A 17,036-nucleotide genomic window follows, 5' to 3' on the forward strand; every position below is an offset into this window, starting at 1 on the left:
GGATTGGGCGAGCCGTCCGACTCCTTCCCGCTGTTCGCCAATGAGATTGGAGAAAAAGCGTGGCGACGCGCGCAGCCGGCCAATGACAAGAGGAAGTCAGCCGGAAGCACCCTGCCGCTTTTGGGTTGCCACTGCTGCCATCTTTGCTGAGGGCAACTTTCTCGCCTTGCCATTAAAACCGTCCCGACAAAAACACGAGCGCGCGTCCTCACCGCCCCCGCACCGAGATAGAACCGAGAGGCCAGAAACCGCCCCCCGCAGCCATCCCGGGGGCGAGCCGCCCTCCCCGCCTTCCGCCCTCACCCAAGATGGCCGCGGCGAGGGGGCGGCCCGCGGAGGCGGGGAGCTGCGCCCCGTCCGGCGGCAGAGCGGCCGCGCCCGCCCGCCCGCAGCGCCGCCGGGCCCCGCTCCGCCGCCATGGTGAGGCCCGGGCCGGGGGGGGTGGGGGGGAGCGGGGGGGTTCTCTCACGGGTTCCCTCAGGGGACGGCGCGGGGCGGCCGTAACGGCCCGCCGGGCTCGGAGCCGTGCTGACGCCGCGGCCCGGCGGGGTGCGTGTGTTTGTCCCCGCAGTTCTCCTTCAACATGTTCGACCACCCGATCCCCCGCGTGTTCCAGAACCGCTTCTCCACGCAGTACCGCTGCTTCTCGGTGTCCATGCTAGCCGGGCCTAATGACAGGTCAGATGTGGAGAAAGGCGGGAAGAGTATGTGCCTGTTTTCTTCTGACTAATAACCTGGCGGAGGGTGCTGGTGGAGCGGGCCGAGCGCTGCCGCGGAGCCCTCGCCGGCCTGGGGAGGCTGCTCCCGGCTGGGGGCCCCAGCGGGTGGGAGCCGAGAGAGGAAGGAGGAGGGCTTGCCTTTTCTCGCACCAGTCTAATTAAAACTCTTACAAAGGAGCGAGTCCTGGTCTGCGAGCGTTAGAAGTCGCTTTTCTTTTTGTTCTCAAAGTCTCTTGTCAAATTCCTGGGCCCATGGTGAGCCCTGGAAACTTACACTTAAAGACTCTGCCCCATCCTTGTTGTACCTCACCTAGCTTGGACAAAGAAAATAGATTGGCTGACTTGATTTCAGGCTGTCAGGATAAGGCGATGTTGTTCTGAGTTGGCATCAATTCAAGAACGCCTGTAACCACAAACAAAATTATATCTAGGAAGCGCTTCCTTCAGTGCTACAGTTTGTAAAACCTTGACCTCTCTTATTTGTGATTGAATTCTGAAATCTCTGGGCTAGCAGATACACTTGTGACTGATGGATTCTGCTGGAATCTCTAGCTCAAAAATGAGCTTACAGGAGTTTTTAGAACAAATGTAATCCTAGGTGATGTAATGATGAAATGGTATGCTATGTTATCTTTATACAGCTGTAATTTTCCTAATCTTACTTTCGTTTTCATTTCTGCAGTAATTATGCCACCCTCTGCTTTGGATCAACTCAGTAAGTGAATATTTTATTCTGGAATAACACTGTTAAAAATATGAGTAAAAGCATAAGCAAATACCACGGTTGTTTAGTTATCTATTTAAATCCAATCTAAACAGAGATTATGAGACTCAGTTGTTCAGAAAATGTATTTTAGAGGAATTTTGTCTGTCAGAATTAAAGGGGTGGAGGGAGGCTGTCTGAGTACAGACATCTGAAGCGTCAGGCTGCCTGAGACATGAATCAATATTTATTAAGTATTAATAGCATACTCAGTATAATAGTTAGTCCAGTGGATTCTTAATCTCAATCTGTTTTGTCTGGATGCTGCTCTCTGAAACAAAATACTGTCTTCAAAAAACAATAAGTGAAAATGAACTTTGAAAGTAGGGTTAATGATGTTTACTTGGCTCTTTAACTGAGGCTTTTTTCCCCCTCTGAGTTTTAGTCTTAACTCATTTCTCACAGTGATTCTGGTAAGTCAGGATATATTCTTAAAATAGGCAGGGATGTTAATATAGGTAGGAACTAACTGATAATACCACAAGGGCATAGAATAATAGATTCCTCTGCAAATACCCATCTCTGAGCCTGGGAAAACGTTGGAGAGGCGCTTAAAGCTCAAAGTGCAATAGCAATACAGTATTCAGGTATCTCCATTCTCTCCTGGATTTGTAGTTTTGAGAAGTTGGAATAACGGTGGGGGGGAATCCTCTCTTCTCTTATGGCCCATGCTTTTGCTAGTGTTCAATCTCTGAAAACTTCAGAAATGTGCTAGTAGCTTTTAACAAATATTTTTTCTCCTCTCTTGTTAGGCCGACTTAATATTACTTACCCGATGTTATTTAAGCTGACCAATAAAAATTCAGACCGAATGACACACTGTGGAGTGCTTGAGTTTGTGGCTGATGAGGGCATATGTTACCTGCCACACTGGGTGAGTTGTCTTGTGCTGAACTGTCAAAACCTGAAGAGCAGGATTAATGAGCTGCTAGTGTTATATTAAAGAGGCATAATGTTCTTGAAATTGCATGTCTTTGCTAGTTATGTTCATAAAGCAGCTTTCAGTCACAGCTCAGGTTTCCCTCAGTGGGAGTTTAATCAAGTATGCAAAGCAGGTTGCTATTTAAGCTGCACCTGACTGTTTTCTTCCTGAAATTAAGACTTTGTAAACTGATGCATTTCAGGGAAGATGGTGGCCCTGGCAAATATAAGTATATGCAAGGAAAGAGAATTAAAAACATCAGTAGCGTTAACATACTGGTTTACGTCTTTGTTTTCGTTCTTGCAGATGATGCAGAACTTGCTGCTGGAAGAGGGAGGCCTGGTACAAGTGGAAAGTGTTAATCTTCAAGTTGCTACTTACTCAAAATTTCAGCCACAGAGTCCTGATTTTCTTGACATCACCAACCCCAAAGCTGTGTATCCTTTCAATTCAACAATGGAGCAGGGAACAGAATTTCTCCCAAATTGTAATGATGCAGGGCTAGCTTTTCAGGTGTGTCTCATGCTTTTCCAGTAGTAGGTAACTACTACTGCTCTTTCTGAAAACAAAAATCGGGGAGAGCTTATGTCGCAGACTGCTGGCACAAAGCATAGCCTGGAGTGTGAAGAAGCATAAATCTCCTCTGAAAGTCCAAAGAGTTAAGCGGCTGTTAGACCATGTCCAGAAGGACTTGTACACCATAATATTTATTAAATGGTGTCTGTGTGCTGATGACTTTTAAGGCATATTTGATAGACCACAAATCAAGAGTTTTATCAAATAGTAATTTGAAAGATTTGATGTTTCACTGAAAACAAGCATTTCATCTTAACATACTCCAAAGATTAGAAAATGCATTGAGAAACTTTGCTTGCCTAACTACTGGGGACGTTATTGCCATCAACTACAATGAGAAGGTATGGTACACAACACTATTCCACGTAGGTTTCCTTTAGATACCATCAATCTGATGAAACAAATTCTGTCGAATGTAAAGTACTCTGTATTTCAGTAGATGGCGACCACTTTGACTACATGTTGTGAAAGATTTTATTGATGAGTATTAGTAGGTAAAGCTTTTGGCAGTGCGCACACACATTTGATCATTTGGGAGACTAAGCACAGTTGTTGAGTGTTAGTGCTTGACTCATCAGCATGGAGCTGTGTAATATTGTTGACAAGTAATCCCAGATGGTAGGTTACACAATCAGTTTCCTATTGGAGAAAAAAGGGGGTCAGTTATGCCCCCTTCTGAGCTGATGTTTAATTACTAGTTTTTGGCTCGTGAGTGGAAAAAAAACTAATGCTGTTGACGTTCTTAAAAATCATGGGACAGAAATTACCCTGAATCCAAAATTTAAATTAAAAAATGCAGATAAAGGTGCAGCAAGAGTACAGCAAGGTACAGTAAGGTGTAGGTTCTCTAGCTCCAACATAATAGCAATCAAATTTAAATCTTTGTTGTCATGTTCTTTTAGATACCTTTTTTTTTTAATGAAGGGAAAGGCTTAGCAATGTTTTTCTTATTTGTAAGTTGAGCTCTTTCGTCCATTTGAAGATGTGTGATCTTAAAACATTTATCATAATTGTTTCAGATCTATGAGCTTCGGGTAATGGAGACCAAACCAGATAAGGCTGTGTCCATCATAGAATGTGATATGAATGTAAGTTAAAACTGTTGTGGGAAGTCTGGTTTTACTGTGTCGTCCCAAAAGGACAGGGCATCTTGTTCAGTGGTAGCACTGCACACCAAACTCGTCTGGTGCTGCAGGAAAGGCAGAATCAGATGGGATAGAGAAGGCAATCCATGTACCCGTGTAACCACACCTCTGGTCTCTGATCATGATCTGCACTTCACTTCATGTACCATCAGGTGACTTCAGTGTCTGGAATTTCATGTTTAGATTCAACGTGTTTTACAATCCGTTGAGGCTTATTTAAGAGCCTGTCTTGATTAAATCTCCATTGGCACTGGGTGCTGTTTTACTGGTCTGTTTCAATTGCATGCTAAGATTCATCCCTGGGAGGCTTAGTCTTTTTTTTTTTTTTTCAAATTAAAATAACAATACTTAGGTTCTTCCTAATTCTTTCTAGATTAAAATGGAATGTTATTTTGTGGAGTTTTGAGGAATAATAGTACATAGCATATGATTAAGAGAGAAATATCAGTCATGCTTATTTATCCTACTTAAATAGGTGGATTTCGATGCTCCTTTGGGGTACAAAGAACCGGAAAGAAGTGCACAGCATGAAGATACCACAGTAAGTTAAGCTTCTGTTTTACAAAATGCATTTTCTAGTAATCTGACTCAGTTGTGATGGAGCAGTGAGCACCAACTTTTTTTTTTTTTCCCTGAAAGACTTTGTGAAGACTAAACTTTACTGATCAGCTGCTTTTGCTTCGTTGATGGTTGTTTAACAACTGTTGATTTTCGGAAATAGTTTTTCTAAAGTTTTGTTTGGTAAGAAGTATACGGAACAGTTTTCATTTGTTTTTCCTATCACAACATGAACACAATGAAGTAACTTGTTTTTTTCCCTCACAGGATGTTGAAGCAGACCACAGTGGATATGTGAGCGACGTAGGATTTCGTGTAAGTGCTCTGTGTTCTATTCTGAGTGTTGTGAAACCGTGAGGGAAGGTTGTTCCAAACAACTGCAAAATACCAGTACCTCTAAGAACTCTTAGAGGCATGGTTGTTATTAATTGGCAAATGTCTGTAACTGTTTTGTGGTGTTTACAGCCAGAAATGGTGTGACTTGCTGTCCTTAATAGGCTACTATATAAACAGATGACTGAGACGTACTCCTACACCCAGGGTTTATCCTCTTATTATATGTACTTTGAATAGAAACATACTGAATCAAAGAAATAAAGGTGATAGTAAGTTTTTCACAGAATGCAATATCTCTATGCAGTGTGCTTTCCAATATAAGATACCGTTAAATTAAAACCCATGTTTGTGTACGTAGGCATTCTCTGGTTCTGGGAACAGATTGGATGGCAAGAAGAAAGGTGTTGAGCCTAGTCCATCACCGATTAAACCAGGAGATATTCGAAGGTATGTCTTTTTCTATCAATTGTCAGCAAGTGAAGGATCTGTGTTTGAGTGTATTTTTTTTATGTTCCTACAATATAAACAAGTTAATTTCCTTAAAAGTTTGCATTTAAAAATACACAGTCTTACTTTTTAGACTGTGACTTCTCTAACTACTTAAGGTGCAGATTCTAAGTTAATAAATGTTGCCAAAACTTTCCTAACTCTGGTTCTGGAGAAGATAAGAGGGAAAATGCAGCAGGTATCGATTGGACTGGTGGGCTGGATTGAGTGGTGCACAGAATCCCTGTTAATTTTCTAATGTGAAATTTGGCATAGAGTGAAATCTTTTTTTTGAGATGAGTGGATAACCAGTGCCAAGCCGTGTGATTTTGCAAAAACTTCTAAATTCAGATTTAATGGAAGTGTGCAGGGATGTGGTTGTTTTGTTTTATTATTTATGCATGTCACAATAAAATTTAAACCCTTTTGGAAAAGGGTGTCCTTGGCCCCATGGAAACCAAAGGCTATGTATAAACATGCCTACAGACCACCTCCTACATCAGTTTCTCATTACTTACTGTATGTACTGTTTGCCTACCTCCAGGAAATAATTCAGTGGTTTAAATCTGGAATTACTTACAATGAAAATTTTGCAGCCAGTATTGGTACAGTGTTGAAAGGCATAGGATAGGTCTCTCTGTGTTCTATATCACGTTTCACTGAAGGTAGGTGTAACATTTCTTCTTTCATAATGTATTTATGCTGCTTTTCCAGAGGAATACCCAACTATGACTTCAAGATTGGTAGAATCACATTCATTAGAAACTCACGTCCACTCGTTAAGAAAGTTGAAGAGGTAAGTGAAGTTGGATCCTACCAATTTTGCACAGTTAGAACATTCAAACCATTGCCCAAATGTGTGGTTTCTCTCTCCATACTTGATTTTTTCCCAGAGTACTTCTGTTACAAAGCAGCATTAGTGAGTTTGGTTTAGATGAAAGCAATCTCCAATATCCTTGCTTGCTGATGTAAGATAGGACCAATGTAAGTTTAGTAAGCCAGAGAATACATGTTCCAAGTAGGTGAAAGGTCACAGAAGAGCTCGTGTTTTATTTTCAGGAAAAAAATGGTTATTATATAGATTAAGGATGTGAAAAATATACAGTCTTTTGCTGCTGTGTTGGAGCGTTCTTTATAATGATCACTCAGCTTTGATCACGCATAAGCAGCAAGCAAAGAGATAACAATCTTTTTCTTCTCTCCTTTATTCAGGATGAATCTGGAAGTCGGTTTATTGCCTTTTCAGGAGAAGGCCAGTCCCTGCGCAAAAAGGGAAGAAAGCCCTAAGTTGTGTAACCATTAGTCAGTTAGGAGGAAAATAAAATAACAATTGCAGCATATTGGATCTTAGTTATTGCAGTTGCAACGCAGGAACACTGTGCTGTCAGACTGTCTTAATTTTCAGTTGAAAATTAAGTTCTAGGAATTCTGAAGCGGTCCTTTGTATGTGTTGTAAAGAGGGAAAGCTTATCTTGGATGAACCTGAGAAGAAAAACCAACCAGTTCTACCTTACTAAAAGGTCTAATTGTTAGAGTACATCCTACCCTCTTATATCCTGAGTGATGATGGTCTCCTGTTGCTCTGTGCTTGATATTTTCCTCTAAGTTTTGCCACAATTTCAGGTAAGCTTTTTGGTGTGGTGCAAATGAAGTCTAACACTTAGGCGTGCAGGGAGTCTCTTTGATCTTAGCTTCAGGTGTTGGGTTACGATGCAGTCTAAGGAATCCCAGGCTCTGACACAGACCCCTGTAATTGCTTTTTATATTTATAATTAATAACATGCCCTTTAATAGTTGAGATACCATAACCTGTTGTAGCAATCTGACGGCAGGTGTAGGGAGAGGCAAGACCTGGCTGCTCTGCCTGAGGGCGTAGGGAGAGCCCTGCCCGCAGGAACCTCTGCCATCGGCTGCGTTCAGCCGCGAGGGGCGGCGGGTAGCTGAATAAAACCGCAAAACTCTGCTCCTTCCTCGGTCATGGCTTGAATCCTGGAGTAAAGGTTCCTCAATAACCACCGTGCCCGCCTGCTGTGGTGATTTCGGGGCGGGTGGGTGGCGGAACCAGGCTGAGGCCAGCCTCGAACCCGCGGCCGGGAGGGCGGGGCGGGGCGGTCACGTGCCGGAGCGTGGGCCGCCCTCTGGGGGCGGACGCGAGGAGGGGGCAGCATGGCCGGCGGCGAGAGCTGGCGGGTGAGAGGGGCAGGGGGCGCTCGGCGGGACTCGGAAGGGTTCGGCTGGGGCCTGCGGGGTTCGGATGGGCCGGGTTCGGCTGCGTTCGGCCGCGTTCGGCCGGGTTCGGCCGGTGGCGGCTGACGCGCCCCGTCCGCCCGCAGCCGCCGCGGCCGTGCGAGGACTACTGGTGGGAGTGGCGGCACTGCCGCGGGCTGCGGCACGCCTTCCACCACTACTACGCGCACGGGCAGCTGCCGGCCTGCGCCCGCTGGCGGGACGACTACACCGCCTGCCGCGCCTGGGAGAGCGGCCGCGCCGCCGCCGCGCAGGTACCGCCCGGGGGGGTGCGCGTGTGTGTGTGGAGGCCTCGGGGCCTCGCCCCGGGGTGCGGAGCCAAGGGGCTGGAGCCTCCGTTCGGGCTCTCCCCGCGGTGAGAGCGGAGCGCCCAGCGCGGTGCCGGCGCCGTTTGTGCCTCTCTTTCAGGAAGCTTTGTGCAAGAGCGAAAGAGCCCGAGTGGAGGAAAAGCAGAAATACGCCCCGGTGTGGACGTACAGGAAGAGCCCGCCGCCTGAATGGTACCTTCCGCTCGACCAAGACAATGCCAAGTGATGCGACCGCTTTGCTGTGTTTGGTCAGTATGTGATATGCAGTGCTCATCTGTCCTGCTTTTTAATTGCATTACATCAGAATTACACACCTGTAGCTCGGCGCCGTATATCTCTGTCCACCAGTACTTTAGCACTCATTCAAAAATACTTAAAGTTTAAATAAACACCCACTGTTTTTTACAAGAAGTGAGGTGTTTGATTTTAGTCTTTTACTACTGTCTTATGCTTTAGGATCTCATCTCAGCAACGCAGCAGGAAACTCTCAAATTAGCAGCACCTCTTCCCCAACAAGCCCGGTGTTGCGCATTGTTGGAAGAAGGCATTGTTGGAACATCTGGGCCTGCCGGATGGGAAAATAAAAACAAGCTGGGACTCCTCCCTGCCAGTTCAGGACACAGCCACTGGCATTCAAAAGGCACTACCCAGATTCAGTACTGTGGTGCTTAAGAGCTTCTGATACAGTGGGATAACGATGCGGACCCTGAAACATGCCTGCTGTTGGGGAACTGCTCTTGAACAATAATGCATGTGTTCTTTTTAAATATGTCTATGGCAGTATTCAAATTACTACAAAAATAAAGGTTCAAGTGACTGAAGTGAGATCTGTTTTTAGGGAAAACACTATTAGAGACTTAATGCACTCTTTACAAGGAAATTTAAAAAAAAGCTAATTTTTGCATCGGCGAGGTACATTTTCCATCAATTTCCCCTCTATTATATGAAAAAACACTGAAATTTGAAGCAAAGGCAGTAAACAGTCAGCTACTGCCTCCCTGCTAGTCGTCTCTGTTGTGATGACTACGACATTCTCTCCTCATGCTAGTCTTTGTAGTCTATGCCTTTGTACTTATGGTTCATGCAGAACAAAAGTGCTGCTGCTCAGGAGCACACGGAGAGATGAGAAATACAAGGCCAGAAAGAGAAAATACTCAGTGAAATACTTGTTTGCCTTGGTCTAATATGGCATAAATTTAAAGTAGATTAGCTGTGTTGGATGCTTTATTCCATAGGTAGCCAGTTTAAAAACAATGACGGCAGACACAGGATATTCTGTTCCATGTTTTTTTTCACCATCACATACCTACAGTGTTTTAACGTGCAGAAGGAATTAATTTTCATTCCATTCTTTCCTTTTGCAGTTGGATGAGCAGCTTATGCCGGATGAACAATAAACTCTTCTGTCACTGCGTATACACTTTAGTGATATCAATGCATTTTCCTTCGGGAGGATCATAACCAGGAAGTGGTGGGGTATAATTAGGTCCCTCTCTCTCAAAGGGGAAAAGCCCCTCGTCTCGTCTGATTGCTGCCTGATAGAGCTCCTCAGATTCAAGGCGCAGTTCCTTTAGTGCCTCTTGTTGGGCTTCTACAAGGCTCCGAATTGCTTGCTTTTCTGCCCTGTCTTGTTTCTGCTTATACGCAGACCACTTTTTCATAAGTAAAACTCTTCTTTCTGTCTCCTCAAATGACAGAGGGGGAAGACTTCGCACCCTGTTGAAGAGTAAACATAGCATTGTAATAGAGAAATGGCCTGCAACTGCACCCGGAAAAGCAAATTACCAAAAACCAGCAAGCAAACAAACAAAATAATATGTTTCTTTAAAAATGTAATACGTTTCTTTCCTTCAATGTCCGTCTTGGAAGTTTTCCATGGCCTTTCCAACAGGACATTCATGTGACTATTTTTTTCACTATTTTTAGCAGGAGCAAATACAATTCGCTTTCCACATTTCCTAGCAGAAATCAGTAATGCTTTATATAAAGGCTGGCACTGTACTGCAGTTTTGCAGAGGAAGATGTTAGAAGTGTTCGCACCACAAATGCAGCTCATGCTGATAGTGTTACTTACCTGCTGTTATCCGAGTACTTAAGTGGTGTTTCAAAATCCTCAATTGGAATCAGTTCTGGGGCAGCTTTTTCCAACTTTTTGATCTTCTTTTTCATACGATCCTTCTGTGCTTGCTCTCTCCTTACATCCACCTTCTTTTTTTTCTTTGGTTGTGCTCTGGCAAGATAAATAATTACATGAGCAGAAAAAGATGCTCTGTCACTGAATACAACACAACCAACTTTCACATCCACTTTACCCTCTTAAGAACTGTTCCTTCCCATAGCTTTACTTGGTCCCTAATTGAAATTTTAGCTTATTCAAGTAATATAGTTTCTATGGGACAGTCATACGTCCTGTGAGATTTTCTGCAAACAGAACTGTACCTGCCTGAGAAGAGCAACCTCAAGGTCTGTGCTAGAAGTCAGAATGACTTAGGAAGTTCCAGAAACGTAGAGCTGGAATTGGTTCCAACTAGCTCAGAGTGCAGCAAGGCAGGCAACATGTTTACAAATATTCCTGCTATCTCACATTAAAGAAGGCTCTGAGAGGGTGGTTGTACGCATCCTTTTAAAATTTCCGCCTTTGGAATCAAACTCAGGATGCAGGTATTTCTCTACTGCTGTACTTAACACACAAACCTACTATGTGCAAGATAACACATGCCACGCTCCACAAACACAGACGTGTGGGTTATCATTCCTGCTTTACGGATAGGAACTCTGAGGTACTACGTTTATAGGGTGGCCAGTAATTTGTTCTGTGCTACTGCATGATCTAGTTCTGGAATGCAGAAACTCCCAGTTTCCAGTTCGGTGTTCAGATGTCTAGCGTAGGCCATGTTATCTCCACAACACTACAAACCTGCAGAAGCACGAATAACCTTCAGGATGTGAAATGGTCTCTCTGAGGGTAGCTGCTAGCTAGCAGGATTTTAAACCCAATTGCATCAGAACAAAACATGGATACCAAAATCTAACGTACATCGACGTGGGCTGTCTAGCATAGCACCTTATAGTAAAGTATTTTCAGTTCAGCTGGGCGTTTGTTTCCAATGTTGCTCAAAAGGGAGTTTTGGAGCACAGCTTGAATCTGAACATCTCCACCTGTATTCTGTGGTTGAAGCAAATACAGCTACCCACAAGCATAAAGCAATAATTATTATATAGGTTACCATTAAACTCTCAAGAGGCCACCAGCTCTAACTGCTACATATAATATCTTAAGTGCAAACATCTATATTTAAAAATTAATTTGGACTTGGAAAAAATTACATTCCCCTAAGGATGCAAACAATTCTACGCAACTCAGTGACAACTGCACTCACCTCATGGGGAGAGATGCCCTAAACGCCAGCAGTGATGTCTCCCAGTGACTTCCTCGAAACTGAACCGTCTGGGGCAGCCAGCAACTAAAGAAGAAAAGGGAACGTAAAGAAAGCATTAGGAGAAACTGAGTTTAGTCACATTAATTCAGCAAAGCACAAGAGATACTTATTAGTCGTATGCTACAATAATGAATTTCTAGTCTCTTACTACTTAATTCACTACAGTATATAGCATCAGCATAGAAATGATGAACTCTTCAATGAGGTAACTAAAGCCAAAATTTGCACTTTTCAGTGCTGAGACTACGGAGGGCACTGAGAGGTGAAACAAAAATTCATTTTAGGTCTACTGAGCGGGTTTGATTAATTTTCTCGAGCTCAGGCAAAGGCCCGTTTCAGAGTTGCGGAGGAACGGAACCAGCCCAGATTAAACAGGGCCGGAGCTCCCCAGAACCCCCAGCCCCGGGGGGAGCGGCGCAGGCGGGGCAGGCCCAGGACACCGGGGGAACCCCGGGGGAGCCCCGGGGGAGCCAGGCCCGTCCCGGGACCAGCCCCGGGCCTCGCCGGAGGGGACGAAGCGGGGAGCCCGGCGCAAAGGGCTCCGTCCCCGGGGCCGGGGGATGCGGCCGAGCCCTACCTGAGCGCGGCGCTGCCGGGCGCTGCCCAGGCCCGGCGGAGCCCCCGGGCCGCCGCCAGCATGGCTCCAGGCTCGTCCCGCTCCCGCTCCCGCTCCGTCCGTGCGCTCCGGCGGCTCCCTGTTTCGGCCCACAAACGTTCCGCCTGTCACCGAGGCCGCTCCTCCGGGGCTCGGCGCCCGGCCCCAGCCCTTCGGGGCTCCTCACGGGGACTCCCCGAGCCGCCGCCGCCACCGGCACCGAGCGCGCCGCGGGGGCGCTGCGACCTCCCCCGTCCCCCTCCAGGGGCCGCTCCCCCCGCTCCGCCCCCAGCCCCGCCGCCACCCCCCGGGCCCGGCAGGGGGCGCCCGCCCGTCCCCTCCCTCCCTTAGGGGCGGAGCGGCGGCGGCGGCGCCTCCCCCCGTGCCGAGCGGCGTGCGAGCGTGTGAGGAACGGCGCGGCTCGGGGGCCGCTGTTTCCCGCCGGGCCGCTTAGGCGGTTGCCAAGGCGCCGAGTTCCGGCGTTGCCGGGAGCCGAGCGGGGGATGCGGCCGGGCGGCGGCGGCTGCGGCACGGGCGGCGCCGGGGCATGGAGCGGCGCTGAGGCGGCTCCGGCCGGCGGAGGGGGCGGGCAGAGCGGCGAGCGGCGCGGGGCCGCGGCGGTGACCGGCGGCCGCTGAGAGCTCCGCACCGCTCCGCTTCGCTCCGCCGCTCGTTCGGCCGAGGCAGCCCGGGAGGAGCCGCCCTGGGGTCCCGAGGGCGGAGGCCGGCGGGGGGCCCCGGGCGGGAGACAATGAAGCTTCTGAAGCCGACCTGGGTCAACCACAATGGTGAGGGGCGGCGGGGGCAGGTGCCGAGAGGCAGGTGCCGGGGGGGGGAGCCCCGGGAGGCCGCTGCCCGGCGGTGGGGGGGGGAATTTGGGGGTGTGTGAGGGGTTTTGGGGGTGCACGAGGGGTTTGGGGGAACGCGTATGGGGTTTGGGGGGATGCATGGGGCTCGGGGGAGCAACAAGTGGCTGCTGCGGGTGGACGGGGCCGCCCCGTGGTGCCGAGGGACCCGGGGAGCGCAAAAGCGAAAGCCCTCGGAAGATGGCCGAAGGGGCTGCTGCTGCCGCCGCCGTGCGGGACGGGCCCCGCGGTGCGCCGCGGCCCTGCCCCTGAGAGCCCGGCCGGGCCCCCTCCGGGCTGCGGGGGCACAGCTCTGTGGGGGGGCCTGGGCGAGCAGCCCCCCGGCTGCTGGGGGGTCCCGACTGCTGCCCCTGGGGGAGTCCCAAGGGTTTTGTGAGCTGGAAGGCTCGGGGTGAAGTGCTGGTGCTGGCTGAGGGATGTGTGTGCTTCCCTGAGGTGTCTGGTACGAGATAGCATTGGTCATACATGCTCACGCTGCTTACAGTTTGCGGAGTAATTCTCGTATAGTTCCTGGTTTAGCAGGGAGAAGAAATCCCATGTGAAGGGCTCACTTTTGTTCATGCAAGTTTTATCCTCGCATTCACGCATACAGCTCCATCTCAACTGCCCATTTTTATACCTTGGTAAATGTCGGTGGCACGACTCACATGGCCGATTGGTATCTAGATAAAACTGAGCAGGAGGCCGGCTTATTCAAGCTGCAGAAATGTGCTTTGAGTTAAAAAACATAGATGCAACTTTACAGCTGGCTCTGTATGCTTTATTGTCTTTGTGATCGTGTTGCAGGTTTTAAGAATAATAACTTCAGACTAAAGTTGAAATTTCCATGCATCCTTACTTGAACTACTCTCCATGGACCATAATGAACTTAGACTCTTAATGAAAGGTAGTAGTGGACTGGAAGAATAGTGGAAGTGCTTTATTTGAAATGTTCCTTATATTTTTTACTTGGTTAATCTAAATGAATGCAACATTTGCATCTTGATCTTTGGCTGCTTGTGTGCAGGCTGTCCTCTGTCTCTCTGGAGCCCGGTTATGAGCAGCTGGATAAAACCTTTTGGCCTAAGTCTGTGCAGATCACAGATTAGTAGACTTATAACTTCTCTCCTTACTTCTTTAATGCATGTACCTTTTGGTATGGGTATGTGTTTGAAACATGTAGCAGTTTTCAGTATTCTGTTTAGGTATCAGCTTGTGAATTGTAGAAAAGCATCTTCTGCCAAGCAATTTGCAGTTAGGTTCCATTTATAAAGGCTTATGGTACTTTCTTTAATGGATAATGCTGTAGACAGGGCTGTGGTAGTCCCAGATTTTGTTTTTCTGCCACTGTCCTGTGGGGATGAGTTTGGGCAAGTTGCTTTGTTTTGTAGGTGGTGAAACTATGACAGACATTCATCACTGGCTTCGTTTCTAAAATGCTTTAAGGTCTGATAACACTTACAGGACTACATAACATTCATGTCTTCTTACACGTGGGGCAAGGAGCGCAGAATAAAACCGGGTGAGTTTAGCTGGCCGATTTTAACATACCCAGGTCCCAGATCCTGCAGGGACGGCTGCATAGAAGCCGTACCCATTGCTGTTAATGGGCCTACATGTTTGCTCTGATACTTCTCCAGAAACAGGGTCAGTATTTATGTTGCGGACTACTTGTTGGTAGCCCTTACTCTTTTTGTTTTCCCTGCTGTCAGAAGAGGTTGCTTCACTGATGTTGGTACATGAGCAAGGGTCCGGATCATGACTGGCTTCTGCATGCACTGGTTTGGTGCTGTCATTCCTACCTCTTCCTTCCCCTCCACTCAGTTTTGGGATTTGTATGTTACTGAACTGGCAAGAACAAGTTTGATGATGCTCACAGGCATACAGTCTGTATGAGATAGTAGACAACAGAAGTCAGTGTTGCAGCAAGTAAGTTGCACCTGGGATTCTCATGCTGCTCACTTGAGACACTGCATTTACTATAAAAGCACTTTAGCACATTTTGGCTTGACTGGTTTTTGTCTTGGAGTTCTTAATGCTGCATTGTGTGAGTATTTATTGGAAATATTTATTCTTCAAATGGATTTTCTGTAAGCTTTTCACACTGTTAATGTGAGTTCATTGCATGAAACTCTCATTATTGTGTTCATCTCCTCACTGTTTCTTTGACTTGGAGCAGGAAAGAATATTGATAAGTGCAATCTAATGGGGGGAGGGGGGGCACAACTGTAAGGTGCAGATAGATCGTGTGGCTTGATTCTCCTTCCATTCAGTACCTCTGTAAAGATGCATCACACATCCAACAGTTGTATGGACATATTTGGCACACAGGTTTTTGAGGGCCCTGGTCTTAGATGATGACAAACGCTTAGCCCTACTAGAAAGGAAGTCCTATGCAATTCCAAGAAACTCTTGCAAACCCTAAGGTGCTGTTCGTGTATAACAACTTGTAGAAATTGGAGCCTGCTTTTGTTTAAATACAGGCATAGAGTTTATTATCTCTTCAAGCTGTAATGGTGGAATGTAAATATTTAAATTGATACGTGAGTCATAGTGGATGTTGTATCTGAGACAGGCTGGAAGCAAAATAAATAGAAGCTCATTCATGTTGTGGCAAAAATTCACGTAAAGTAGTCATTTTATTTTATTGGTCATAGCCTGAAGTTAAAAACCAAACAAGCATATCATATGTGTTTAGGTTCTTTAAGCAAAGAATCCAACAGGACATCTGGTCTGTCAGAAGGTGTTCTGGTTTTAATGGACCTGGTTTGCTTCCTCATGCAATGTGATGTTGGGAACTTCAGTAACGTCAACTAATTGTTTTAGAAATTATGACAGGAAAGGGGGAAAAACATCTTAAAACACACTTGCAATTTAATGTTACTATTTAAGCATCACTTATATTTTAGTTTGATGCTTAATTACTTGTATGAAATTCAAAACTTCTTCAGTTACAAGCATGGGACAGCATTCAGTCAGTTTTGAAGAGGGACCTGGTGCCTCATGGCTTGTTTCAGCAGGATCTAACAGTGTAATCAGATAAGGACACAGGCCCGGGAAAGGAAGCAGTTACTATTAAATAATGGCTGCTTCTTCGTTACTCTGAGAAAATGAAGGAAATGAGGAAAAACCCAGTATCTGCGATCAGTTTATAAACCACAAGTAGTATGGAACAAGTTTTATAGCTTTAACTTGTGACCGTTATCCACCACTGTAAATGGCATTGCCTTGATAGCCATGAAAGGGAGGAAAAGGCTCCCAGATAATGACTGCATCTTGTTGAATTTCTGTCTTGTAATCATGTAATCTCTTCTCTCTCTTTTTAAAATCATTTTACATCTCTTGATTGATAAAACTGGAAGCAAAAGTCTTGGCTTACTTGTGCTGACAACCTAATGATTGTTGAAGTTAACATCTTTATTTAAGCGATATAGAAAGGCATTAAGGTATTGAACAAACACTGATTTAAATACATTAAGGAATTCCTTTTAGATCTTAAAAGAATTAATATACGTTCGTAAGTGTAGCCTTACAAGTGATTCCCTTTTTTAAGACCACGTAATCTAATTTAATCAAGACAAGCTCCGTGCTTCTTGATAGCCAAGGATCTGTGAGCATGCGCAGCTCTGGGACAGGTTGCTGGGAGGATTTTCCTTTCCAAGTCAGTGCGTTTCAGCTTAATGCCCCTTACCACTAACAGGGAAACTTTGAATTGCCACTGTGAACTCCACGTGTGTTTACCTATTTCTGAACTCATGAATATGACTGTACCAAAAGTGATGTGAAAATTCGTGTGGTATTTGTGCTAAATAGGAAATGGATTCGTTTGTGGCAGTGATGCGCTGCTTTCTGTAGTAAAGCTACGGCTTCTGCCCGAAGGTTAGCCACGGGGTCCAAGTTAGGTGCTGTATAGCTTAGCTTATACCACTGTGAGTTTCCTCATGTTCTGGTGCTGAAACGTGTAGTGGTGCTGCTGCCTGACTGTGGATGAGAATGATCTTTTTTCACCCAGGTGGTAGAAGCTCAGTCTTCTGCATCCAGTAGCTACTGTTCCTTGCAGACATCCAGGCGTGGCTGTTCGTGCTCACCCAGCAGT

At 46.4% G+C, this 17,036-nt stretch overlaps 4 protein-coding genes across 7 annotated transcripts in view; 3 read left to right on the forward strand and 1 right to left on the reverse strand.

Annotated features, from left to right (window-relative positions):
- Positions 1-270: 270 nt before the first annotated feature.
- UFD1 (ubiquitin recognition factor in ER associated degradation 1) lies at positions 271-7,522 on the forward strand. 2 transcript variants are annotated; one of them, XM_080559838.1, is made up of 12 exons: positions 271-420; positions 572-704; positions 1,402-1,434; positions 2,235-2,356; positions 2,711-2,841; positions 3,249-3,321; positions 4,000-4,068; positions 4,601-4,666; positions 4,951-4,998; positions 5,378-5,466; positions 6,220-6,301; positions 6,718-7,522. In XM_080559838.1, exons 1-12 carry the CDS (start codon positions 418-420, stop codon positions 6,790-6,792), a joined length of 924 nt encoding a protein of 307 aa, XP_080415964.1. In that variant the 5' UTR covers positions 271-417; the 3' UTR covers positions 6,793-7,522. The 2 variants fall into 2 exon arrangements, with proteins under 2 accessions (XP_080415964.1, XP_080415963.1); XM_080559837.1 differs by having other exon boundaries at positions 289-420; positions 572-678.
- A 70-nt stretch (positions 7,523-7,592) lies between these two features.
- Positions 7,593-9,476, forward strand: LOC308179525 (synaptic plasticity regulator PANTS). Of its 2 annotated transcripts, none has more exons than XM_080559842.1 (4): positions 7,593-7,695; positions 7,839-8,006; positions 8,161-8,308; positions 9,425-9,476. In XM_080559842.1, exons 1-3 carry the CDS (start codon positions 7,672-7,674, stop codon positions 8,284-8,286), a joined length of 318 nt encoding a protein of 105 aa, XP_080415968.1. In that variant the 5' UTR covers positions 7,593-7,671; the 3' UTR covers positions 8,287-8,308; positions 9,425-9,476. The 2 variants fall into 2 exon arrangements, with proteins under 2 accessions (XP_080415968.1, XP_080415969.1); XM_080559843.1 differs by lacking the exon at positions 9,425-9,476 and adding an exon at positions 8,517-8,878.
- MRPL40 (mitochondrial ribosomal protein L40) lies at positions 9,270-12,372 on the reverse strand. Its single transcript, XM_080559839.1, has 4 exons — positions 12,078-12,372; positions 11,441-11,524; positions 10,135-10,290; positions 9,270-9,776 (listed from the first exon to the last, which is right to left on the reverse strand). The coding sequence occupies exons 1-4, from the start codon at positions 12,137-12,139 to the stop codon at positions 9,467-9,469; spliced, it is 612 nt and encodes a 203-aa protein (XP_080415965.1). The 5' UTR covers positions 12,140-12,372; the 3' UTR covers positions 9,270-9,466.
- A 292-nt stretch (positions 12,373-12,664) lies between these two features.
- HIRA (histone cell cycle regulator) overlaps positions 12,665-17,036 on the forward strand; it is a 34,369-nt gene continuing 29,997 nt past the window's right edge. The window contains exon 1 of one of the 2 annotated variants that reach the window (XM_080559833.1): positions 12,665-12,883. In XM_080559833.1, the coding sequence (XP_080415959.1) occupies positions 12,847-12,883 (37 nt within the window). In that variant the 5' untranslated portion in view covers positions 12,665-12,846. The remainder of the gene's footprint in view (positions 12,884-17,036) is intronic. The other variant, XM_080559832.1, reaches the window with a different exon arrangement.

This window comes from Anser brachyrhynchus (genome assembly GCF_964034855.1).
Source record: "Anser brachyrhynchus genome assembly, chromosome: 17".
Classification (NCBI taxonomy): Eukaryota; Metazoa; Chordata; class Aves; order Anseriformes; family Anatidae; genus Anser; species Anser brachyrhynchus.

Bases quoted from the DNA above. Each gene is read 5' to 3' on its own strand.
- UFD1 (XM_080559838.1), top strand. The intron at 1,435-2,234 runs GTAAGTGAATAT...CTCTCTTGTTAG, and splicing joins CTCTGCTTTGGATCAACTCA to GCCGACTTAATATTACTTAC. The intron at 2,842-3,248 runs GTATCCTTTCAA...CATACTCCAAAG, and splicing joins ATCACCAACCCCAAAGCTGT to ATTAGAAAATGCATTGAGAA.
- LOC308179525 (XM_080559842.1), top strand. From the start codon at position 7,672: ATGGCCGGCGGCGAGAGCTGGCGG. The intron at 7,696-7,838 runs GTGAGAGGGGCA...GTCCGCCCGCAG, and splicing joins CCGGCGGCGAGAGCTGGCGG to CCGCCGCGGCCGTGCGAGGA. The intron at 8,007-8,160 runs GTACCGCCCGGG...CCTCTCTTTCAG, and splicing joins GCCGCGCCGCCGCCGCGCAG to GAAGCTTTGTGCAAGAGCGA.
- MRPL40 (XM_080559839.1), bottom strand. From the start codon at position 12,139: ATGCTGGCGGCGGCCCGGGGGCTCCGCCGGGCCTGGGCAGCGCCCGGC. The intron at 11,525-12,077 runs GTAGGGCTCGGC...TTTCTTCTTTAG, and splicing joins CCCGGCAGCGCCGCGCTCAG to TTGCTGGCTGCCCCAGACGG. The intron at 9,777-10,134 runs GTAAGTAACACT...ACTCTTCAACAG, and splicing joins AAGTACTCGGATAACAGCAG to GGTGCGAAGTCTTCCCCCTC.